General features: G+C 42.3%; 1 protein-coding gene across 1 annotated transcript; it reads right to left on the bottom strand.

Moving 5' to 3' along the window:
* Positions 1–1411: 1411 nt before the first annotated feature.
* On the bottom strand, positions 1412–21049 carry DAPL1 (death associated protein like 1). The gene is made up of 4 exons (XM_045783530.2): positions 20892–21049; positions 12181–12268; positions 9589–9649; positions 1412–1675 (listed from the first exon to the last, which is right to left on the bottom strand). The coding sequence occupies exons 1-4, from the start codon at positions 20947–20949 to the stop codon at positions 1559–1561; spliced, it is 324 nt and encodes a 107-aa protein (XP_045639486.1). The 5' UTR covers positions 20950–21049; the 3' UTR covers positions 1412–1558.
* Between the last annotated feature and the right edge of the window lie 3795 nt (positions 21050–24844).

The following is a 24844-nucleotide window of genomic DNA, read 5'->3' as shown; positions in this document are numbered from 1 at the left end:
GCCCCTGGGGAGTTGGGCTGACCTTGAACTTCTGTGCATTTACAAGAACAAGTGTGTCTTGCAACGCTTAGCTTTCTGGACTATTCCCTACAGTGGTCCAGAGGACTGGGAACTGAGCTAAGTCGAAGTGGGGTGGTTAGGACTCACTGTCTTATTGATTCACGCTGGCTCTGACTGAAGTCTCAATATTGTCTCCAACCATTTTCTTATTTCTGAAAAAGAGCCAGACAAGGCAGGGGAGGAGGCACGATGCATCCGCATGACCGATAGACTTCAGCCAAGTACTTTCAGAGTTCCAGGAGTCAGAGACAGACATGGCCCCAGGTCACACTGCAAACTGTAACACGATGGCCTAGAGTGCTGACCACTTTTTCGGGTCAAGACAAGTGCTGATTGTCGGACAGCGTTATTAATGAGATGTGCAGATGGTGGAGCTGTGACAGCTAAGCTTTGGAGACCAAGGATGTGGTTGTCCTCTACTATCACCTGAAGATACCCTTGGCTATTCACGTGGGAGTATACCAAGAGTGTGTGTGTGTGTGTGTGTGTGTGTGTGTGTGTGTGTGTGTGTGTGTGGTGGAGGGTAGGAGAGCTAGGGCAGGTTTAGCTTGGCAACACTTTCCCTCCTAACCCCACCTCCAATTAAAATCAACATCTAGGGACACCTGGGTGGCTCAGTCGGTTAGGTGTCTGCCTTTGACTCAGGTCATGATCCCAGGGTCCTGAGATTGAGTCCTGCTTGGGCTCCTCGTTCAGTGGGGAGCCTGCTTCTCCCTCTGCCTGCTGCTCTCCCTGCTTGTGCTCTCTCTTTCTGTGACAAATAAATAAATAAAAATCTTTATCAAGAAAATAAAATCAACATCTATACCTTAACTACAATGCCCTACGGCATCACGACCTTCCTAGGTTCTAGAGCCTGAACTTTGTGGGAGGCGGTGAGCCAATCTCCTGCTGAAACTATAATTCTACCTTTCATCCTCGATTGCTTTACAGAAGAGAATATGTTTGTAACAAATCTAAGTTTTTCATTTTCCCTCACCAAACCTTCAAAACAAACTTATGTTTTTACGTGGAGAACTGGAAACGACATTTCACGTCAAGCAAAAGCTGGAGCATCTTAGGGCAAACACGGAGAAGACTCAGTCCTCACGCTTGCCCAGCGTACTGGCCCTTGCCCAGCTCGGAGTTTTCCTCTCTCACCTCTGTCCTTCCCAGAGGACTCACCGTGGGCGGAACAGCTCAGGGTCAGCATCCAGGAGAAGAGGGCTTATCCTGGGAGGTGGGGTGGAATACGCGAGCGTTCTGGATTCCCCCCTTCTCCCACAGGATTACCCATGTAAACCTCAGCAGGATACTGAGCTGGACCAAAACGAGGCCCAAGAAGGCACTGGATTTATGAATTTGGATGCTTTATTATCTAAAGTCAGAAGAGAAGATACAAAAGCTGTTTTATCAACCAAGCAAATGCACTAGGCCTATGGAAAATTTTGGTCCTTTTCACTAAGCTGTCAGATGCACGCGGGGCAATTGGCCAGATAGCTGTGTTTTACGTTCCAGCTTAACATTTTCGAGGCTGCTGAATAATGTAGATCCGTTTCAGTGGAGTGACCTTCTCCAGGGCAGGTCTGGGTTTCTGATGTGCCATGTGCATTACTGCTGGAAATTTATGGCTGAGCTAAAGGTGAGGAGGAAAGAAAAAATAAGCGCATTGGATCTTTTTGGTTATGAAGTATTGGAGTAGCAGAGAGCAATGCAGTTGGTCAGGGGAACTTCACAGTTCTGGTTACTTCTCTCATACGTCTTTTTCCCATACGAGCTCCAGCTCTGGGCTCACACGTGTATGCATTCACCTGGGTTTCTCTCATTAGCTTGTTACCGATTTTGAAAACTATAAACTATATTATATACAAGATAATGTACAGAATACACATAAGCATTTATATGTAGGTTTTGACATGACATTTTTAAAGGTAGAAATGTTTAATTATATCTCATCCGTCCTCCAAGATTAGCAAGCGTTCTGGTGCATATATGGATCACTACATGCTAAGGAAGCTGAAGGGGACACCAGAGAAGCTCCCGCAGGGGAGGAACACCTCCATTGTCAAAAGATCAGAAATAAGGAACTTGGGAAAGAAGTTGGGGAGAGTTAGGGTCAGTTAGTATGTTGAAGCGTGTGAAACGGCTGTTCGTGTAGGTAAAAACCGGTCCCGTACTGGCGATTTTATATGGTTCGATCTCAACAGCCTCATAAAAAGAAAGCTGAGGCGTGATTAGTAGCTGCAGGTAACAAAAGCTCTTATTAGTCATCGCACGGAAGCTGCCTGAGAGGAAAAGGGCTCAAGCGGCCTTCAATGAACACAGACTGAGACTCTTGACAATAAGAGGAATTTCATAGGGAACTGAGAGACCTTATGGGATTCACACTAAGGACAGCTTCAGATGGAAAAGATGCCCTATGCTGTAAGCAATTCAGATGTTGTTTTCCTAGGAGGAGAATTGGGACCCAGTGACATTTGGGTCCATTCCAGTACTTGGTTTCTAAGCCGGTCGATACAACAGAAAGACACCTAAGGACACCTCCCTTAGCCAGCAAGGAAAGGACGCCTCAGCTCCCGAGGAATTTACCTTATCACTGTAGAACTCAGATGCCCTTCCCTGACACTCAAGTTAAATAAAGGGGGAGATAAACTGCGCATGACCCCAAGCATCACACTGTTGACGGTTTGTTTGGGCTCTTCTAAGCCAGAGAAAACATAGGTGCCTTACATCTCTCGTCAAATGTTCCTGAGCCCTGGGCACACAGCGTTCCCTTTCATGTGCAACTTGACTCCAGAAAGTCCTTTCTTCTTGGTCTTAAACAAACACACTGGAACAGTACACACTGAAGTGTTAACAGTGGTTATCTCTGAGGAATTATGGGCAATTCCCCATCTTCTTCTTTACTTTGCCTGTCAGTATTTTTCTAAAAATTTTTCTTTTACAATGAGCAGACAAGTAATATCATAAAGAAACCCAAGGATGGTCTCTGCTGGCGTTCTAGCAGGAAGGAAGAAACATAATCGAGGTATTGGTCACAAATGTTGCTTTAGAATCTAAAAAAAGAGCCAGTGACTTTTTTTTTTTTTTTTTGTCAGATCAATTATCATTGGGCCACAGGACATTTTATAGTGTGGGAAGGGCAGAGTGTTTTGTTTTTCTTTTAACATTAGAACCAAAAGGAAACTTAGGAGGCCACTGACTTCAGCAGTTTTCTTTCAGACTGGGTGTCTTTAGTGTCAACTAAAACAGATGGATTATTTCAGGTTGGCTCTAAACCACATACAGGAGATTACAGGTGGGAGGAACGCCCTGCCAGGTTACTTCAAGTCAAGCACAAGGTGAAGGGGGTGAGAAAGGAAACAACAAGCAATTCTGACATAACAGAAATGCGGGCAAGTAGCCAAGGCGACACAGGGCAAGACGACGAGTCGACACTGAGGAGACAAAGCCTCAGAGTTGCCTGTTGCTCTGAAGGCATGACAGTGACCATGGAGGGGGTGGGAAAGGGGGGCGGGGAGGCACCGGCTCATGACCTGACCATCTCTAGGCTTATCTCCACACTTCAGAGGCTGCAATATATATATATATCCCTTAAAAAATTGTGAAATCCACATGACAAAATTTACCATTTCAGCCATTTTTAAGTGTACAGTCTGGCAGCATAAATCCATTTACATTGCTGTGCAACCATCTCTACCGTTCATCTCCAGAATGTTTTCTTCACAACAAACTGAAGCTCTGTATCCTTTAAACAGTAGCTCCTCACTCCCTCCTCCCATCTTCCAGCCTCTGGCAACCACATTCTACCTTCTGTCTCTATGAATGCTGACTGTCCAGGTACCTCACATAAGTGGACTCAGGCGGGATTTGTCCTTTTGTGTCTGGCTTCTTTCGTTTAGCATCATGTCTTCAAGGCTTCCCCATGTCGTAATATGTGTCAGAATTCCCTTCCTTTTTAAGGCTGAATAATATCCCTCTGTGTCTATACCGCATTTTGTTTATCCGTTCATACGGATATGTGATGATGATATGAGGATGGATATTTCGGCTGCTTCTACCTTTTGACTCTTGTGAATGATGCTGCTATAAACACTAGAAACATCTGTTCAAATCCCTGCTTTTGATTCTTTTGGGTGTATACTCAGAAGGGGAATTGCTGGATCATAGAATTCTATGCTTAATTTTTTGAGGAACTGCCATATTGTTTTTTATAGCGGCTGTACCATTTTACATTCCTATCAGTAATGCACAAGGGTTAGGGGTTACATTTTTACTAAGGCATTTAACAGAGGTCCTAAAAGTTCTGCTCAACTGTTTTTCAGGAGGGGACTAGCTGCAGATCAGAATGAATGCGAGGCTGTCCCTGGGGCCTGCTGGCCATCTGTGAACTGATCTGGGAAAGTGTAAGGGAAAAAAAATTAACAGGATTGAGAAGGAAGTGAAAATAATTCTGGCAAAGATAACAGGCATAGGGAAACTGCCCATAATTATTAAATTACAAATGTACAGGTTTTAGGGAGTCTGTAGCAGGGCTTCCAGCAACTCTTGAATATAGAACAAGAGAATCAAGTTCTCTTTCTCATATGCTCTAGTCCCTCAATGGGGAACACCCCAATGTGTAGAAGGACTTGGGGGTTGTGGGTGGAGAGTCTATAAGGAGTGTTCCATCAGAACTGAAACTGTCAGTATAATGGTCGACCTTGAAATGCCCTAATTCTTTGCTGTAGATTTTGTATCAATGGTGATAGGAAAATTGTATTTTCAAGCTGGAACCAGAAATAAGTAGGAATAGTTTTCTAGAGTACAACCTCCAACCAGCTGTGTCTCAGGCTGGCATCCGAACTTTGGGGAAGCTTTGGATTTTTCATCATTAGTCTTTATAAAATGACAGGGTTTGTAAAAAGAAAGGTGTTTCTTGTCTGATTCATTAGGATAAGAGAATCTCGGGTAACCCCATAAGAGAAAGAATTCAAGGCCAGTGCATGTGTAAGGATTTCTATCTTGCTGTGACGCCATCACATAAGGGGCAACACATTGAACTTGAAAAGCAGATCAATGGAAACTCCCACATGGAGAATCTATCTTCATCTTGGGTAGCTGTGACCTCAGAACCTACAGTTTTCGTTTCAGAGAATAAGCAAAAGAAGTAAAATAAAAGTCTTTATGATTGGAGCTGTGAAAGAAATTCTAGATGCAAGAAAATCAGTGGCAGGTTTTGTTTTAGAGCCTGAAGTTAGGTAGTATTCACAGACCGGCAGCTCTTCCATTCATCTTTCCAGGGTGTTGACTTCCAACTTGAATGTTGGCACTTAGATTTCCACACCCCGTTAAGCAAAATGCTTAAAACAAAACATTCAGTTTGAGTCAATGAAATTCAAGGATACTCCTACGGTGCTGTTCATCTACAGAACAAGAGAAACCTTTTTAGATTTGCAGATGCCTTTGATAGTTTCCGCTAGCTCAGGATCCCATTTCACACACAGCTCACTAACTCTGCCAGTGGTGACACATTTGGCAACTTGAAAAGTGGCCCCAACTTTAACTAGGCTTCAACAGTCCACCCCCTCCACACCATAACACAACCTTGTTACTAATGCTTCAACTGGATACTTCCGTGTTTAGAGTAGCTTTACGATTACTGCCAAATTTAACTTCCGTAACTGTCTAAAGAATTGTATTTGGCAGTACCATCCTCTCTCACTCCCTGCCTTAAAAAAAAAAAAAAAAGTTTAAATGAACGACCATAAATCTCAGAGGAGTTACATTCTAAAAGGTCAAACAAACTTCAAGGAGTTGAAACTTGGTCTGAGACCGGTTCTCCCAGATTTTCAGCCAAGAGAGTTTTGGGGTGACATAAGCCCTTTTCTGAGGAATACCAGGTTATATGGACTGTCACCAGGCAACATGAATTCTCTCATTAAGTAGGGCTGGGAGAGGCAGGAAGGGCTGACTGGAGGGTTAAGGAGGGAAGGAGAAAGGTAGTGGGAGAGAGAGAGTTCTGTGTGCAGGGAGGAGTTGGGGGAAATAGTCGGCGGGGGGGTGGGGTGGGGGGTGTGTGGATTTCAGGCTGCTTCCCACTTAGATTCATACAATTACAAGCTTTGGGGGATTGTTTTTCAATCTCCCAAATCTCAAACCCTAGGTTGATTTTAAAGTACGGAACCCAGAGATGAGTAACATATGGATAGAAATGTCTCGCCATGTTTAAGTGGTTCATGAGATCCTATGAATAGGACTATCCTCTTATTGCCTTAGGCTCTTTTAGAGAGAGACAGAGCGCACACATGTGCGTGAGGGTGGGGGCAGGGGGAGAGGAAGAGAGGGAGTCCCAAGCAGGCTCCATGCTCAGCACAGAGGTGAAACAGGTCTTGGTCTCACAACCCTGAGGTCATGACCTGAGCTGAAATCAAGAGTTGGACGCTTAACCCACTGAACCACCCAGGCACCCCGCTGCCTTAGATTCTTAAGTTCTTGCCTTGGTATGAGAATTAACATGGGTTCTTGGAACCAGACATAATTCTAGCTGAGGGCATGAATGTTACTAAATGCAGAGGATGTGACCCTCATTTCTGTTACTGTATTTCTTCTGGCCAATTGTATATCGTTAGGTCTTCATGACAATATATATTGTGGGAGAATGGTAATGCTGGTGAAAATCTATCAGCAGATATCTATATTTACATTTCTCTATCTTTTATATATCTTAATTTTTTGGTATGAGGCAATATAGTTTATGCATTTTTTTCATTTAAAAATTAAGGTATAATTTATCTACAGTAAAATATACCCTTTTTGTGTACAGTCCTATGAGTTTTCACAAGTACATACAGTCTGTGACCAAAATCAAGAGACAGAATCCTCATCCCCCAAATTCCCTCCTGTCCCTTTGCGGTCAACCCCTCCTCTCACCCCCAGCTCCTGACAACCACTGATCTCAACAGATTTATTTTTTTTTAAAGGCATTGGTCTTTCCATCCCAAGTTGATCTTTACAATAAAATCTTAGAGGCTCCTGGGTAGCCTCCTGAGAGATTGAGCCCTAGCTTAGTATGGAATCTGCTTAAGAGTCTCTCTCTCTCCTTCTGCACCTCCTTCCGCACCTCCTTCCTTTCCTCCCACCCTGTGCGCGCTCTCTCTCTGTCTCTTAAAAAAAATCTCATTATGATTCAGGTTGAACTATAGATTCAGGGAGGATTTTTCTTAGTGGTAAGAAAACACATGGATCCCACCAATTATCATATTCAAGATAGTCATACATGGTGATCTTGGGACTTGATTTTTGTTGTTGGGCTCTTAGCCTTTGCCTGGGATTCTGAGTGATGTCCTATGGAACACCCACCTGGGAATAGAAGCTATGAAGGCTAATTGCATCTGGCTCTGCTAAGTACTCTGTGTACATTATAGAACTTCGTTTCATTCTCACAACATTTCTGTGAAGTGGATACTATTAACCACGTTCCCATTTGCAGATGAGGAAACAGAGGCATAGAAAAGGGAAGAAATCTCAGTGACAGAGCCAGCAGGAGATACATCTGATGTCTGACGTCAGCCCTGTTCTACCCAGTAAACTATGCCATCCTACATAAAAACTACAGTCCTAAGTGTTAAAATTGTTTTTTTTAAAAATAGGTACAGCTGCTGTTAAAAACATGTGTAACAACACACCATCTCAATGTTTTCTTGTGGTTTACAAATACAACTTGTTGTTGTTGTTGATTTTTCTTTTAATCTGTGAAATAAGGAGGTGATATTTTTAACTGAAAGGAAAAGAACTCCTGTATGTCAAGACATAAGCATATATGTCTATAAAAAACAATATAGACTCTAGCGCTGTAACTAACGTATAGCATAACCGACCTCTACTGACCACTCTCTTTAAACATCTTATTTTGGGTTCACATATATTCTAGAGGAATGTGTCTAATCCCTCCAGCTCCATTCACGACTGTGCACAGCGTGCGGCCCCCGCGGAAGAGGCGTTTGGCGGGCAGCTGCGAGAGGACGTGGAGGCAGCAGCCGGCCGCCTGTGTTGCTCTGTCACGTTCATCCGGGCCCTTCTTCCACAGCCAGGAAGGCAAAGAGTTCTTTATGGCCTCACCTCAAATCTATTTGTGGGAGAACCAAGCCCCCCACATTAGACGGCTTTGTAGCTGTAGCCTGTAATCAAGATCCTGCCTTGTGCTGGGACACCTGGCTGGCTCAGTCAGTAGGCATGCGACTCTTGATCTCAAGGTTGTGCGTTTGAGCCGCGTGTTGGGCATGGAGAGGACTTAAAAAAAAAAAAAAGATCTACCTGGTACCATCTGCCTTGTTACATCCCATGGACTTCAGACGCACCTGCTTATTTTGCCGCCATAAAACCAGTGCTACTAACCAGAGTGCAAACAGGTTACCCTGTGCCAGGCACTGTTTGTTCAAGAGCTTCATGTGTACAAACTCATTCACTCCACACAACAACCCTGTGAAGTATATACTCTTCCTTATCTCCATTTTTAAAAAAGTAGGCTCCATGCTGGGCATGGAGCCCAACACAGGGCTTGAACTCATGACCCTGAGATCAAGACCCGAGCTGAGATCAAGAGTCAGACACTTGACCGACTGAGCCACCCAGGCACCCTTCCTTATCCCCATTTTACAAATAACTTCTCTAAGGCACGGTACTCTAAATTTGCTCAAGGTCATACCGATAGTAAGTGGAGAAGCCACTACCAAATGGAGGCCCCTAGAGGTCTAGCTGCTCCGTTTCTGCTCCCATCTTTTCCAGACCCCTGACGTCAGCAGTTGAGAGCTAGTCTTCTATAAATTATGCACAGTCCTGTCCCTTCAATTAACGTGACAGTGGCAGAAAGAATGGTTATTCTTTGCTTTCAATGCAAACTATCTGCCCCCTAGAAGTAGAATAAGGACCCTCACTTAGTTTACCTACAAAATTTAAAAACAGACTAGTAAATCTAAAGCCAAACTGATGTCTATCTGGTAAGAGTTTTCTGGGTTTCTAGAGATACTTAGAAGAAATACAAGATATAGAAATAAAAATAGCAACGGCCAAGCATCCTCATAAGCAGATTTTACTGGATAAACCCAGCCAGTACCTTGTGTTCCCCCAGCCCTAACCTGTGCAACCCTCCACCACCCACCCTCACCTCAAATCAAATATTGCTTTGTGGGTACGCAGCGGTGGGGAGGCAGGCCCCACACTGCTGAATTCCCAATACACAGGCTGCTTTTTTATAAAAACATGCCAGTTGTTTCTGAGAAATATTTGGGATGGCAAAGTACAACTCTGTCAATTTGGTGTCATGATTCTTGCCTTGTTTTCTATCTTACTTTTGAAATGATTTATTAAATAGACACCAGGAATTTGGGAGAAACAGCTTTTCTCACCAAAACCTCTTTGTGTTCCTTGGACTGAGAGCAGATTCACGGCAAATCTCTGAGCTGGATAAAAGCTCAGTGCTCAGTGCTCGTTCACCCGTGCGAGCCGACGTGCTGGATAAATACTGACTGGGGGTGTCCTGGGAGGGGCCTCCCCCGCGCCCCGCCTCACCTTCTCCAGTGTGTCGTTCAGGGCATCCAGCGCCTGGAGTTTGGCAACACTTGCGATGGGACTGTGGAGAGGAAACAAAATCTCATATAGGACCGGAAACTCTTCCTACTAAGGAGCCTAAAAGGTTGATGCAAGGGACTATCTACTTGGCCTGTAAGCTTTTACTCGGCTTGGCAGCATCTAGAAGAAAAAAGATTCTGCTTTTGTGTGCCCGTGTGCTACAAAAATCTTTGTAGGCCAAATTATTATTACTGGTGTATTTTTATTTTATCTTTTCATTGGAGTACGCAGCTTGGTGACTATTCACAACTAGTCAAACCAGTTGCCCCCAAGGCTAACCACTACCCTAACTTGGAGCCCCGCAGACTAGTTTTGACTGTTTCTGTACTTCATAAAATGAATCACATAGCATGGACTCTTTGGTGTCTAGCTTCTTTTTCTCAGGCCAATTTATTTTGTAGGAGAGCGTCAATCAGGGCTGAGCCCACTGTACAATTTCTTGATGGAAACTTTGCACTTGGCTTTTTTTTTTTTTTCCTGGATGGTTGGCATTGGTGAGTAGAAGTTATTAGGAAATGGACATAGATTGATGATACTTAGAAATTTATTTTCTCTGCTACATTTTGCAAAAGCCATTCTCCAAGAAGATGTAAGGAGGAATGTTTGTCCATGAAAATGAGGCCCTCCTATCTCTGCACGCCCTCCCGGCTGAAGCAGAGGCATGTCCACAGGGGCGGTGAATCGAGGGTGGAGCTAGTGAAGCTTCAGCTTCAGGGCCTCCCTCAGTACCGGCTCCTTCCCCGTCAGGCTGGTTCCCAGCCCTTTCATATCTGTGATGTTTTACTCTTTCTCTTTAAAATGGCCCGCAAATCCTAGACACATCAGGCCCCACCTACCTATAACTGTTGCTGGGGAATAGGGCAGGAGAGTGGGGGGCTATTTCTTGCTGACTATGTTCTGCAGTGGTCCCGTTCTCATTTTAAAAAATACTTTATTTATTTATTTGAGAGAGAGAGAGAATGAGAGTGAGAGAGAGAGCATGGGGGGAGGGGCAGAGGGAGAAGCAGACTCTCTGCTGAGCAGGAAGCCGGATGTGGAACTCGATCCTGGGTCTCCAGGATCATGACCTGAGCAGAAGGCTGTCGCTTAACCCACTGAGCCACCCAGGCGACCCCCCCCCACTCTCATTTTTTAATGACTATTAGACAACAATTGAGTTTTTAAACAGGGTTCCGATTTCCACTTTATTACTCTCTGGTCAACTCTCCCCATAGTGTTTGGCTGACGTCAGAATTCATAGTTAAGTCCCCATTTCCTGCGGTGCAGAGAAACGAATGACTTGTCCACTGGCTGCCAAATGCATATCATTTCAAAGCTATGACTTTGTCGTTCCCGAGCCCCCCGCCCAGGCATGTTAACCAGGGTCACCATAAACAGGGCTTGGGCTTGATCAGGTTTTAGTAACAGAATAAAACCAGCTTGCAATTCAACAACAGTCTGGTGTCATTTCAAGCGCTGTCTCTATTCTAAGAACTGTCGCAAAGGCTGCGTCAGAAGATAAATGATATGTGACCCCTGCCCGTTGAGGATATATAGGCTTGGCTTTCATTATGTGACAGTTATTTTCTGATAGCAGAAGAAACAAAAACTAACTGGTAATGGTGCAAATGAGCGTTTCCTTTTAAAGTGGAACAAATCCTCGGAAAATTCCCTTCCCAGAAACTGGGAAGAAAACTTTAAAAGTGATTGTGATAGAATTTTATATGAAAGAGCCAGAGAAATTTCATAGTCTATTTCCCTCTGCATTCCCTTTCTGAGATTTCTATTAAACTTCTTAAGGACGCATCCCTGAACGTCCTCTAATTGACTCTGTTTGAATCACTCTTCAACTCATCTGTGGAAACCATGTTGAAATTGTCTCTGAAGCGCCCCCATTACCTGCTTGGAGGAGCCAGTTTTGCATGTTTCTTTCTTTTTGAACAGTTATTTTCCTTAACCACAATCCAGTGTGCACCTGCCCAGCCCACAGCTCTCTGCTGAGCTCAGGGAATGGTGCCTTTTGTCAAGGTTACAGCGGAAGGAGCAGGGAGAAACCAACTTCAGTGTCTCTATGCCGTCTGGCTATGCCAAATAGGGTGGCCATTATTTTCTAAATAATTGAGCGATGGTTTTAAACCAAAACAAAAAAACCCCACATTTATGTTTAATTCAGAAGATTTGCTACAGCGGAAAGCATATTATGAAAACAGGGCCAGTCGAGGGACACTATTTTAAAGGCTAATGTGAAAGTAGGATCAAGGAACTCGAGTCAGGTTTGGATGCACTCAGGATCTTGCTTTTTAAGTACACGGCAGCTCGGCTGGCTGCAGAGAGGAGGAGGATGTGGGTAGTGAGGGGGCCCAGAGAGAGTCTTCTAGAAGGTAGCCAGCCACCTGTCACCTGAATGTGTCTTTCATCTTTAGCCCCCTGTCACCACCCCTTAGCTGGCTTCCTCTAACCCTGCTCAGCAAAGACCCAGGGAGCCTTGGTTTGTCCTAAAACATGGGGAGGCCTCTGACTTCTGGAAGCAGACTCACAGAAGAAATTAAGTACCTTGTTTTCTCTAATCCTGTTTTTCTGCTATGTCTCTCCAGGACGCCGATTTCTTGTTTTTTGGAAATTCGCATTCCTCCAGCCTTTACTATAAACAAAGAAGCATCAACACAGGAGCTGTGGTTAGACTAGAAAGAGTAGGCTTGCTTTTGTTATTCAAGGTATGAATTTGGATTTGAAAAGAATTTTAGAACTTACTTTTTGAAGATCTAAACTTTATTTAAAACAACAAACTAAAACGTGGCCTTGAACTGAATAGAAGAAAAAAAATATTGTGTCATGCAGACAAGGTGGGGAAGGGGAGAAAGGCTGAGGTCTGCTTGTTTATGTTCAGAGAGCAGGAACTAGGGCTAAAAAAAGCAGCAGAGGTTACACCTTTGGTTTGGGGAGGAGAAGAGCAACATACTCCCTTAGGCATTTCACTGAAAAACATTTTTTCTTGTTATCAAACCAATTACGCTCTTTATGATAGCAACAGACAATTACAATGTGACCCTCTTGTTTTCCCACAAGATTAAAGTTTGTGCAAGGCTTGCATTTTTTTTTTTTTTTTCAACTAAAGCATTCAAAGGCACAGATTCTGAAAGATGAGCCAAAAGTCAGGGCATGCGGTGGTCACAGGCATTTAATTCAAGAGAGACGCCTCTGATCCCACCAGAACCCCACCTTCCATCCCAGACCCCAAACCTCCGGACGTTGGCCAAGCTCAGATGTTCTAATGAGTAATTAAACTACATTAATAATCCTGCCATTCAGGAGATCAATTAGTGTTAATTAGGCTACAGATGACCTAACAGCAATTCCAGTGTTTAACAATGTCAGATGAAATCAACTTTTGAAAAAGAACAACCCATTTCAGATTGCAAGTCAAAGCAAATACTTCTTTCTGTTCCCAGGAAATCTGCACATCTAAAATCTGACAAGCTCAAATGAGAAAAAGCTAAATGGACATTGATTTGTTTGTTAATTCTTTTTATGGAAATGTCAAATAGGCAAATTCTGACACTAGCTCCAATAAAGTGAAAAGTAAGAAAACATACTCTATTTCTCAATGCGCTTATGAATTTGACTTTATCACTGTTCTTTAAAAAGTATTACATATTTTATTGGTTTTGTGGAACATGCATAAGGCACATAATTCAAAAAGCATGAAAGGGTCTGCAGTCTGCCTCCCACCGTTATTTCCAGCCCCTAGTTCATCTCCCTAGATACTGCTAACGTTAGACGCCGCCCATGTGTTTATCCACAGATATTCCACATACCACTCTTGTTTAAATGGCAGCATAAGATACACATTGTTCCACATCTTGTTTGTTTATATTTTTAATTCAATCATAAATTTTGGAGTAAATTCCTTATCTATCCATATATAGAGAAAAGTGTCGATCTTTTTCACATCTGCTTTAAAATTTCATTATGTAAACATTCCGTATTTACTTAACCAATTCCCAAATGTTGGACATTTCAGATGTTTCTAATTCATTGATGTCACAAACAATGCTGCAACAAATATCCTTCTATATGCATAATTTTGCACAAGTGCAAGTATACCCATGGGATAAATTCCTAAGAGTGATCTTGTTAGTTCTTAAGGGTATGTGCATTTGGAATTTTGTTACGTCTTGCCAAATTGCCTTTCCCAGAGGCTGTACCAATTACAACCTCACGAACAATGATGACACTGATTGTTTCCCCCTACTTTTGGCAACAATGTGAGCTGGAAAATGTTTGGTTTTGTCGACCAAGAAGTTAAAAAAAGAAAGATAACTTGTTTTAATTTGCATTTCTTCTATTCTACTAAATGTTGAGTTTGTTTCTATGTTTTAGAAGCCATTTCAATTTTCTTTTTATGAACTGCTCAATTTTTTTTGTCCATTTTTTCTATTTCACTTCTATGCTGTTCTATTAATCTCTGTCCATTTACATGCCATTGCAACTCGATTTTAATGAATGTAGCAGTATATATATTTATATATTTTATATATATTTATATATATTTATTTTTATATATAGTATATATATATTTATTAAAGAATAGTTGACACACAGTGATTGTAGCATTACATTGCAATATTTGATAGAGGTTTGTTTTTTTTTTTTGCTATGTTTCCTTTGCAGAATTTTACTAGTTATTCTAACTTATTTTTCCATATGAACTTTAAAATCAGTTTGTCAATTCTTTCCCAAAAGTCCTGCTGGTATTTTTTTAATGGTCTTGCTTTAAATTTGTAGATTTTTTTTTTTAAAGGGAAAATTCATATGTTTATATTCCTGGTGACTCTCTATTTAAGAACATGGTATGCTTTTCCCTTGTGTACTTCTTCTTTTGGGTCCCTCAGTAACTGGTTCGCATAAATCTTACACATTTATTGTTAGGTTTATTCCTTAAGCATTTTATCTTGGTTGTGGCTATTGTTATTGTAAATGGGGTCAATTCTTCAATTATAACTCTGACAGATTGTCATTCTTATATCACTGATTTTATAACCAGACCTTATTGAGTTCTTACTGTTTGTAATAGTTTTTTGTTGTTGTTGTTGATTCCCTTGGGTTTTTCAGGTAAAAAAAAAATTATATAACCTTTAAAGAATAATAGTACTACTCTCTGTAGAATAATGTTAAATAGTTGTGATGGTTGACATCTTCATTATACTAATTTCTAAGAGATTGCTTTTAGCATTTTCCCATTACTTAGGTAGATACACACATACACAAATATATTTTATGTATTTATATATTTTTTCATATCAAGGAAATATTCTTCTATTACTTTTTCATTGGTCTTCAAAATTACAAATGCCTTTTTAGCATCCATGGTTTTTGTCCTTCATGTGGTTACTTGTATTAACAGATATTAATCTACAAAGATAGATTAATGGATATCTTACTATCAAACCATTCTTGCATTCATGGAATAAACTCCACTCGGTCATTTTCAGTCACCAAGTTGTTTTTTTCATTGACTATAAAAGCTTCTCATTAGAATTTGGTAATATTAGATGCAGTCTAGGAAAAGAATGCTATTTTTACACATGGTCTGCTTTAAATTCATACACAGAGAGAGACACACACACATTATATGAGAAAGAGGCATACAAAGTAATCAGCAATAGAAATCAAATGATGAGAAAGCATCTTCTGAACAGCCATGGAATGTAGATGGGAAATACACCAAGGGATGGCTTTCCCAGGAAGACTGAGGAGGGTGTGCCTCTGTGTGAGGGGTGGTGGTGTTCACAACACCGCTGTCTCTCTTCCGCTGAGAGGAGCCAAACAGGAGGTCTAGCGCTTGGGCCTTCAGTACCCCTCCCAACTGTGTTTTTTTTTCCTCTTTGTGACAAGTGCTTTTGAAAGACAGAGTGCTGTAATTATTTTCTTATTAATATTCCTTGTGTTTTCCCTGATGCTATTATTTCTATGTATTTTCTTCTACCTGGACTGATTATTATCACCAACTATAGAAGCAAACTTGTTAATAGTTAAAATAAGCAATAGTTAAAAATGAGATGTCCCTTGGAATTTTGGGTTCTATGCTACTGATTTGCAAAGACCTTGACAACTTACAGAAGTCAAGAGGAGAGGGTCCAGTGTGAGGAAGGGAGCCATGTCACGGGAGGAACTAAGGAGTCTGGAAAGATCACTTCTGAAGAAGATAGACTCAAGAGAACATAGGTGCCATCTTCAAAGATCTGAGGGGCTATCATGTGGAAGAGGAATGGTTTCCTGGTGAGGACTTTTTTTTTTTTTTTTTTTTGTAAGTAGGCTCCAGGTGTGGAGTCCCATGTGGGGCTCAAACTCACCACCCTGAGATCAAGACCTTGAGATCAAGACCTGAGTTGAGATCATGAGTCAAATGCTTAACAGGCTGAGCCACCCCAGTGCCCCTCCTGGTGAGGAAATTTTATGTAGGGTCAGAGAGCTCTACCTCTACTGAGCTCTGGGACCCTGAGCAAGATACGTAAACCCCTCTAAGATTCAGTTTCTGTATCTTTCAATAATACTAATCGTTCAGGTTGCTCTAGATAATAGAGGTGACGCGAGCACCTGGTTCATGGTAAATGTTATTACTCATATTTATTTGATGTTGTTCCAGGGGAGAGACTGAAGACCAAAGGATGAATGTTCCAGAAGGCAGAGCCTGGCTACTAGCCTGGCTAGTTTGTGTTGTTCAAAGAAAAGCAAGCTGCCTAGTATAATAGTAAGTTCCTTGGCTCTCAGTGTGTTAAAGAAAAGAAGTCCACCTGCCATGAACTTCTCAGGAGGATTTGGGGGAATTTGCTGGAAGTTGAACTAGGTGATCTTTATCATTAAATCTTTGCCTCCAAAATAAAATCACTTTCTTCCCTTTGGGAAGAATATACGGCACTTACCAGAGAAGTAAATGCCAAAAGAAATTTAAGAATGCATTCTTAAGAATGTTCTTAGGAACAACAAAACAGAGACATTTGAGGGGAAATTAAAATTCCTCCCAGAAGATTCCTACTTTCATCCAGGAGTCTTTGAATCCTCTCTGTGATGGGGCTCTATGCTCTAACTCAGTGATTTAGGAAGCATAACCAAACCACACACACCTTGGATTTCCAGAGCACGGCTCTTGTACCAAACTTGTTCTGGTAGGTAATCTGCTTGGTCAGCCATGTACAGTAGAAAGATACAGAAGATAATATCCCCATACTCTACATGGATAGACTAAGATATAGATTAAGGCTCACACTACTTGGGGTGACTGAACCAGATGGAACCAGTTGTGGGAGGGTCATCCTCAAAGCTCTGCTGGGAACACTAGTCACACTGGTCTCCCAGAATCGAGATAAACCATTGTAAATAAATATTTACAATCCAACTCAATCAGATACTTGCCCGTGTTCTATAGCCCAGATAGGTCCGACTCATAACACTTAAAATTTCACCGTATCTAACCTAGTTTACTTAAAGTTGTAATAATTTACACAATTCCATGTTTGGGACTATATTGCCTTTTGAATTTCTGTAGAAGGACCAATCGGAATGGAGCAAGGTAAAATATGAACTGATTTAACATTTTAACAGTTCTTTGAGTACAAACACAGAAGATAAGACTTTAAGCAAAATGAACTAGAGATTAAAAAAAATGTAGAAGAGAGAGATGCCCTTCTGGATAGTTTCATTAGAAAATCTAAATTCATGCAAGGAAAATGAACTTTAGTTTTCCTATCTCTGAGTAATCATTATACTCTCATGGTTCCTTTTGTAGTTTATAACTTTGCAAAAATAGGTCCTTGAGTTTAGGATGCTATATGATAATTTTCCAGTTAAGATTTTCCAGGCAACAGTTTTTGCTAGAGGATAGTCAAGGTAAAGAAAGACACATCTGTCTACAAAACAAGCTTTTTTCCTGCACTAATCGGTGGACAATGGATGGGAAAAAGCTGAATAACACAAAGGTTTGTGCACACTCTGCCTTGTGATGGAGCTGTTATATTTGAAGATTTTAACTAAAAGGTTAGATGTTCGCAAAACATTCACTTTGCACTTACAGTCAGTTTGTCAGCCCATTTTAAGATGTCAATCAAGACCCAAAAGGAAAGTCAGGAAAAGGTGGTGAAGTAAAGACGGAGGGCTCTACAGCAGGGGAGCTTTGGCATGAGGCCCACTTTATTTTCAGATCTTAGCCCCACTGCCCCCCCCCCCCCCAGCTGTGTGGCTTTGGGCAAGTCCCTCAACCTTGCTGACTTTTTGTTTGTTCCTTTGTGAAACAAGGATGATGGCACATTGCTGGTCTACAGGGCTGTTGCTGTGTCTAGGAAAGCAGCTGTTCTTGCAGACATCCAAACCTCTGTCCCTGTGATGTCTGGGGGAGTGGGTCTCATAACCTCTCCTTGAGCCCCACAGATCAACCCCCATACGTTGACTTGAGCAGACTGGAGTTGAGAGAAGGAAGCCTTTGGTGTTTGTTCTATTTTGAATGATCCTGTCCCTTATGTAGCTATGGTTTCCCCCTCATTTTCTCTATTAGATTCACACCTCGGCATGTCTCCAAACTTCCCTCTCTCCTTAGTGAGCCAGAAAACTGATTCTCTCTGGGGGTTCCACAGTGACCCCTCCGATGGCTCTGATTCATTTGACTTAAACTAAATTACAACATGCAAGAAATACAGAAAAACTCAGGAACTCCTGCTCTTTCTAGTTCCTCGTGTACTTGGCTTCCTCCTATTACCTTCCACTCACCCATTTTTGGCCGTTCATGTCATGGGGTTCTTCTAAACCTGAGAGCGAGGCAAATCAAAAAAGCAGAAAATCCGAAGCTAAGCTGACTAGCGCCTAGACCATCTCACGTTTAATGTAGTCTTGTTTTCCAGCACAAATGGATAACCAGGGCTAACCAAACTGAGATGTGTATTATATTAATATACATGAAAGAAACACGGCTAAGCACTCCACACATAGGTGGGAAAGAGTTACAGCTGGTTGATTTCTGAGAGGCCTCATTTTTAACTATGAGGAGGCAGGCACATGCATCTTGTCCATTTCCTTCCGTTCCCTTCCGTTCTGACTGCTGCGGTCGGGCCTCGTGCAGCCCTTGAACATCAGGACGTCTTGCGATCTATCGGGGACGATCAGTCCTTCTGCCAGCTGTGTGTGTCACTAGGCCTGCATTTTAAGGGGACTAACAGTCATGTGCCAGGTGCATTACATGGGTTTTCTCCTTTAATTGCCATAACAACCTTATAACGTCGATGCTATTTATTAGCCGCTGCTTTAAACATGAGGACTCTGAGGCCAGAGGTGTGGAATGAAGGCAGAGGTTAAGCCGAGCTCTGCCCGATTCCAAAGGTGGTGTCAGACCCTTCCCGCCATATGACACCTGCTGCCCACTTTAAGTGATCTCTATAGTGCTTACAAAAATCAGGTGAAGATTTAGTGGTGTTTTGGCAATGAATTATTTTTGTTCCATAAATAAAATTTTGCACCACAGCAAACTGGTTCAGACTTAAAATCTGTAGCAAGACAAGCTGAAGGATGTGGTTCTTTGTTCCCTTGCTCTCAGCGGGGAGGCAAAAGTCTGCCTTCATCTTCATTCTAATTATCCCAAACCTCTTATCTGTAGTGTCACAGTTCATAATAATTAATTGTCATGCCAGAGGCATTGTGACATGCTTGATGGAGTCATGGTGTGCTATGTACACAGAGTAATTAGCAATCATTAGTGGTGGGACAGAAAGTTCCTGGTGGTTTCATTCAAACTTTCTTTGGTTAAGTTTATCTCTGTGTTCTTTGTGCATTAATGTAATTTAGCAAATCAGGGTTTAGCTTATCCGTTTCATGAAGGATTGGGCTGGAAGCGGCGGGAAGAGATTGTGTTATTTTTTCTTTTTTTCTCTCTGAAATGAGTGTCTCTTCTAATAATTTATATGTATAGTTCCTGAACATTAGTTAGCATCATTAACTTTATTGTATTTCATTATTTTTTTAGAGAGGTGGGGAGGGCAGAGGGAAAGAGAGAATCCCAAGCTGGCTCCACACCCAGCGCAGAGCCTGATGTGGGGCTCGATCTCAAAACCCTGAGATCAAGACTTGAGCCGAAATCAAGAGTGCGACGCTCAACCGAAGGAGCCACCCAGGTGCCCCAGCATCATTAACTTTAAATATAGATAATGTTAACTAAATCCAATGACAAATATAAAATGTCAGGAGTCTGCCCCCAGGAAAGCAGGGCACGGTGCCTAGAACTTGAAGCTCAGAATTAGTAGTAAAATTTGGACTCTTTTCAGGTGGGTGGTCCACCAGAACACCATCGAAACTCTGTGTCAGTTTTTGAAGCTTTCCGAAGGTTATACCTGCCAGCATCCTCTGCAGCAAAGATGACTGAAATAACCTTGGCTTAGAGGTGCCAAAGCATTATGCCAATAAGTAAATTACGTCAATGGAGAAAGGCAAGAACAAAGTGGTCGAGATTTTGAGATGTTTCTCAAAAGAAGAAAGGCAGTTGAAAGAACCCAAAACTGGCTAAAAATAGTCCTGCACTCCCCAGCCAATCTATATGAACATATGGTTAAGTACAATAAAACTAATTTCCACATTTCAGAGAGCATAAGTTGAAAAAAGAGAGTGAGAGAAAACTGTGGCTACTTTGCAAAACACCTTGATTGCTACCTTTCCCAGTCAGCCCCCTCCAGTGCTTGGGTCCGTATTCAAAAATGCTCCTTGGCTTGATGACAAGGCAGACTACATTCTTGATAACACTGCCCAACCCCAAAGCCTGAGGAGAGAGAGAAAAATTAAGTTGCTGTCCTCTGTGTGGAAGCTGGTTTGCCTGGGTACAAAGTCAGATGAAGCCACAGTCATCTTGGGGTGACTGAGTCTTAGAGCTGGCCCCTCTTGGGAAGAAGGTTGCCATGGCAATAAGTCACCTTCCTGGGGATGTGTCGCAGCTAACCTACAGCCCCGGAGGGAAGGTCCAACCTTAGCGATCCCTTTTCACGAGCACTGAATCCCTTAGACCTTCATCTATAATGAGGTTTTAATTCAACTGGGGCTTGACAATCCTCAGGTGGTTTCTACACAAGCCCAGAGAGTTCTAAGACGCAGGAGGAAATCAGGTCGTGTGAAGTTAAAGCAACAACGGGACGTTGAGAAGCTGGGCTCCGTTGTTGGGGTGCCCCTGCTGCAGGCACCGATGGAGAGAGGAGACCAGGGCTCTCTGCAGGGCAGAGGGCAGGTGGGTGGCCTACCTGCAGGAGGGTGCCCCCCTTTGAGCGGGGAGAGCAGGACTTGCACTTCATTTGCCATAGCGCGTGCCAGTGCCGGTGCCAAGGCCGGGAGGGCGCTGGGGAGGCCGTGAGCCAGCTGCTGGTGCCCCACCGCCGCCTGGCTTTATATGGGCAGGGGGCGGGGCCCCTTCAGGGCATTGCTGAGCAGCAACAGGGCTTGTCACCTAGCCTTCTGGGAACCCACATCTCCTTGGCAAGTTTTCTCTTAGAAGAAAACTTTCTCCTTGTTCCCTTTATCTCAGAAAGCAAGGCAGACGGCTGAGGGGACTCCTATTTTCTTTCGCCAGAGCAAGGGGAGAAGATGAAGTTCAGCGGAATCCTTTTCCTTTCTAACTATTCATCCATTAAGTATATATGGGCACCTACAATGTGACAGGCACGACAAGGAGGTCAAGATTTTTGTTTCAAGACATCTGTAGTCTTGCTGAAGAGACAGAAAACAAAGCACCATGTCTTTGCCCAGCCTTTGCAATTGTAAGCATTCATTCTAAGAAAAGAACTGGGGATGTGCACAGAGACTTCTGTACAAGGATGGCAGTCAGGCATTTCTCTTTCTTTTCTTTATTTTTTAGGATTGATTGGTATCAATATCAACATCCCAAAATAGAGAGGGACAGTTAAGATATGGCCATGGGAGGGGCGCCTGGGTGGCTCAGTTGTTAAGCGTCTGCCTTCGGCTCAGGGCGTGATACCGGCGTTCTGGGATCGAGCCCCACTCAGGCTCCTCCGCTAGGAGCCTGCTTCTTCCTCTCCCACTCCCCCTGCTTGTGTTCCCTCTCTCGCTGGCTGTCTCTCTCTCTGTCGAATAAATATATAAAATCTTTAAAAAAAAAAAAATAAGAGACCGCCATGGGAACACTATGTACACATTACATATCATATTCTCAGATAATATTTAATGATGCGAAACCTTTCATGATCAGATAGTGAAAAAGTAGGCTAGAAGCCAATGGATGCCAATTTTGTTAAAAAGAAAAAGTCCAAATTTAAGCTTTATTGTGTCTCCAGTGTGGACCAAAGTTGAACATATGGCAGTTACTAAGAAATATTTCTTTATTCTTCAATACAATTAAAAACTTTTGCTCCTCAAAAAAACAAAAAACAAAACCTTCTGCTCTTCAGAACGTATTGTTAAGGAAATGAAGACCAGCCACAAACTGAGGGGAAAATAAAAAATGTGTAGAACACATTTCTGGTAAGTACTGGCATCTAGAATACATGAAGAAACAACTCAGTAATAAGAAAACAAACAGCCCAATTTTTAAAAAATGGGCAAAAGATTAAAATGAAAACTTCACAAAGTAGAGATATTGACAACAAATAAGTACATAAAAAGATGTTCAACATCATTAATCATTAGGAAAGTGCAAATTTAAACCACAATGAAATATACTACATATGTATCAGAATGGCCCAAACAAACAAACAAACAAAAAAAAAAAAAAAAAAAAGGAAAATACAGCATCCTGATGAAGATGTGGGGCAACTGAAACTCTCATCCATGGCTGGTGGGACTGCAAATTGGTCAAGCCACTTTGGAAGTTGGTATGACAGTTTCTTGTAAAATTTCTCATAACATTAATCACACACTTACTGCATGTCTAACAATCTAATTTCTAGGAATTTTCCAAAGAGAAATGAAAACACATGTATGCACAAAAATCTATGTATGAATGTTTTAACAGCTCTATTTGAAATGGACAAAAGCTGGAAACAGTCCATCAGTTGTAGAATAGACAGATTGTACATATCCATACAACAACATTACTCAGCAAGGGGCGCCTGGGTGGCTCAGTTGGTTAAGTGTCTGACTCTTGGTTTCAGCTCAGGTCATGATCTCAGGGTCATGAGATTGAGACCCATGTTGGGCTCCACACTGAGCATGGAGCCTGCTTAAGATTCTCTCTCTCTCTCTCTCTCTCTCTCTCTCTGCCCTTCCCCACCCCTTGTGATCTCTCTCTCTCTCTCTCAAAATAAAAAAAATTACTCAGCAATAACAAATAGATATTTACATGCAACAACATGAGTGAATCTCAAAAGCATTATGCTAAATGAAAGAAGCAAGACTTAAAAAGCCACTTACTGTACAACTCTATTTGTATGACATTCGTGAAAAGTCAAAACTACAGGACAAGAAATCAGATTTGATTGCCAGAGGAGGGGGTGGGGAGAGTGGTTTAACCACAGAGGGGAAGGAGGGGACTTTTGAAGCTGTTAGAAATGTTCAAGAGATTGTGGTACTGATCACATTCATCACCCATCATCCACATCTCATATAAAAGTGGTGAATTTTACTGTATGCAAATTATATCCCAGTAAACAATAAAAATATCTATTTGTTAAATAAATGAATGAAAATATCCCAAAACGTTAAGAGTGGTTGTCTATAGGTGGGACTATAATGTGATGATTTTTATTATCTTCTGTATCACTTTTATTTATTTAAGATTTTATTTTATTTTTAAGTATGCTCCACACCCAGCATGGAGCCCAATGGAGGGATTGAACTCACGGCCCTGAGATCAAGACCTGAACTGAGATCAAGAGTCAGATACTTAGCTGATTGAGCACTCAGGCGCCTGTTTCTGTATTACTTATAAAATCAGTAAAAATAAATAAAAACTTTTTTTGGGGAAAAGGGTATTAAAGTGTTGTGACCAAGGTAGGTGCATGCTGTGGGAGAGCCAAGAAAAGGGATTATCTGTATCATCTAGCAAACATTTTGTGAGTGCCTTCCCTGTGGAGCTCTGGACTAGAAGCTGGGGTGTAAGAGGTGACAAAACCCCACCCAGCTTTCAGAGAATCTCAGTCTCATGGGGGATGTAGAAGATGAGATGAGAAGAAGGCTAAGAGGATTCCTTCTGTGGCTGACAACAGAAATGTCTGTGATGATGGAAATGTTCTGTATCTGCTCAGACCACTAGGGTAGCTACCAGCCACATTTGATTTGGGCACTTGCAATGTGGCTGGTACAACGTAGAAATCAAATTTTCAATTTGATGGAAATTAAACAATTACATGATTTAAATTAAAATTTAAATATTGATATAAATAGCTACATGTGGCTTATGGCTATTGTATTGGATGGGATGGGTCTATAGCATAAAACCTAGATGTGTGGGGGTGCCTGGGTGGCTCAGTCATTAAGTGTCTGCCTTCGGCTCAGGTCATGATCCCAGGACCCTGGGATCGAGCCCCACATCGGGCTCCTTGCTCCGCTGGGAGCCTGCTTCTTCCTCTTCCACTCCCCCTGCTTATGTTCCCTCACTCGCTGGCTGTCTCTCTCTCTCTCTCTGTCAAATAAATAAATAAAATCTTAAAACAAAAACAAAAACAAACAAAAAACCTAGATGTGTGAGTTTGTTGCTCAGAACTCACTGGCTGGCCCCGATTTCTGCAAGGTCCAGGAAGGCATCCAAGGGCAGCCACCCCTTAGGAGAGGCTGCACGGAGGGCAGCCCGACTGGATCAGAATAAAATGCATGTCTGGGCAAGGAAGGCTTCTTCTGAGCAAATGCTTGTTTTACCATGAAGTTATGTGAAGTTGAATTCCTTTCACGAGCAAGGCCTTCGACAGTGGGCGTGTGCTGTGACCTTCTGGGGCGTGAGTTAATAGACAACATTTTCATTATGCAAACCATTGTTCTCACAGCCCCGAATAAAAACCCTTAGAATTTGTGCCCTTGAAATCTGAGTAGGACCACTGCGATCTGAGGTAACAGGAGTGATGATGTCTAGGAGGTGATGGCGAAGGAGGGGTAACCAAGGCAATGTGAAGGGAGTAAGTAGAGTCCACAGGGCCTCCCCTCTCTCTTCTATCCATCCCAACCCGACTTATTTCCCATGAGCCTCACAGATGAATACGTAGTGTGTTAACTTTTGTTTTGTTTCCTTCTACCCCAAATGGAAAATATC

The sequence above is a fragment of the Ursus americanus genome, chromosome 1 (assembly GCF_024610735.1).
Source record: "Ursus americanus isolate L20-20 chromosome 1, mUrsAme1.1.p, whole genome shotgun sequence".
Lineage (NCBI taxonomy): Eukaryota > Metazoa > Chordata > Mammalia > Carnivora > Ursidae > Ursus > Ursus americanus.
Note: the sequence above shows the minus strand (reverse complement) of the source record. Positions and strands in the feature narration are given on the sequence as shown.

Excerpts from the sequence above, each read along its gene's own strand:
- DAPL1 (XM_045783530.2), bottom strand. The coding sequence starts at position 20,949 with ATGGCAAATGAAGTGCAAGTCCTGCTCTCCCCGCTCAAAGGGGGGCAC. Across the intron at positions 12,269-20,891 it reads AGGGGGGCACCCTCCTGCAG|TAAAGGCTGGAGGAATGCGA; the intron begins GTAGGCCACCCA and ends CTTTGTTTATAG. Across the intron at positions 9,650-12,180 it reads ACAGGATTAGAGAAAACAAG|TCCCATCGCAAGTGTTGCCA; the intron begins GTACTTAATTTC and ends TCCTCTCCACAG.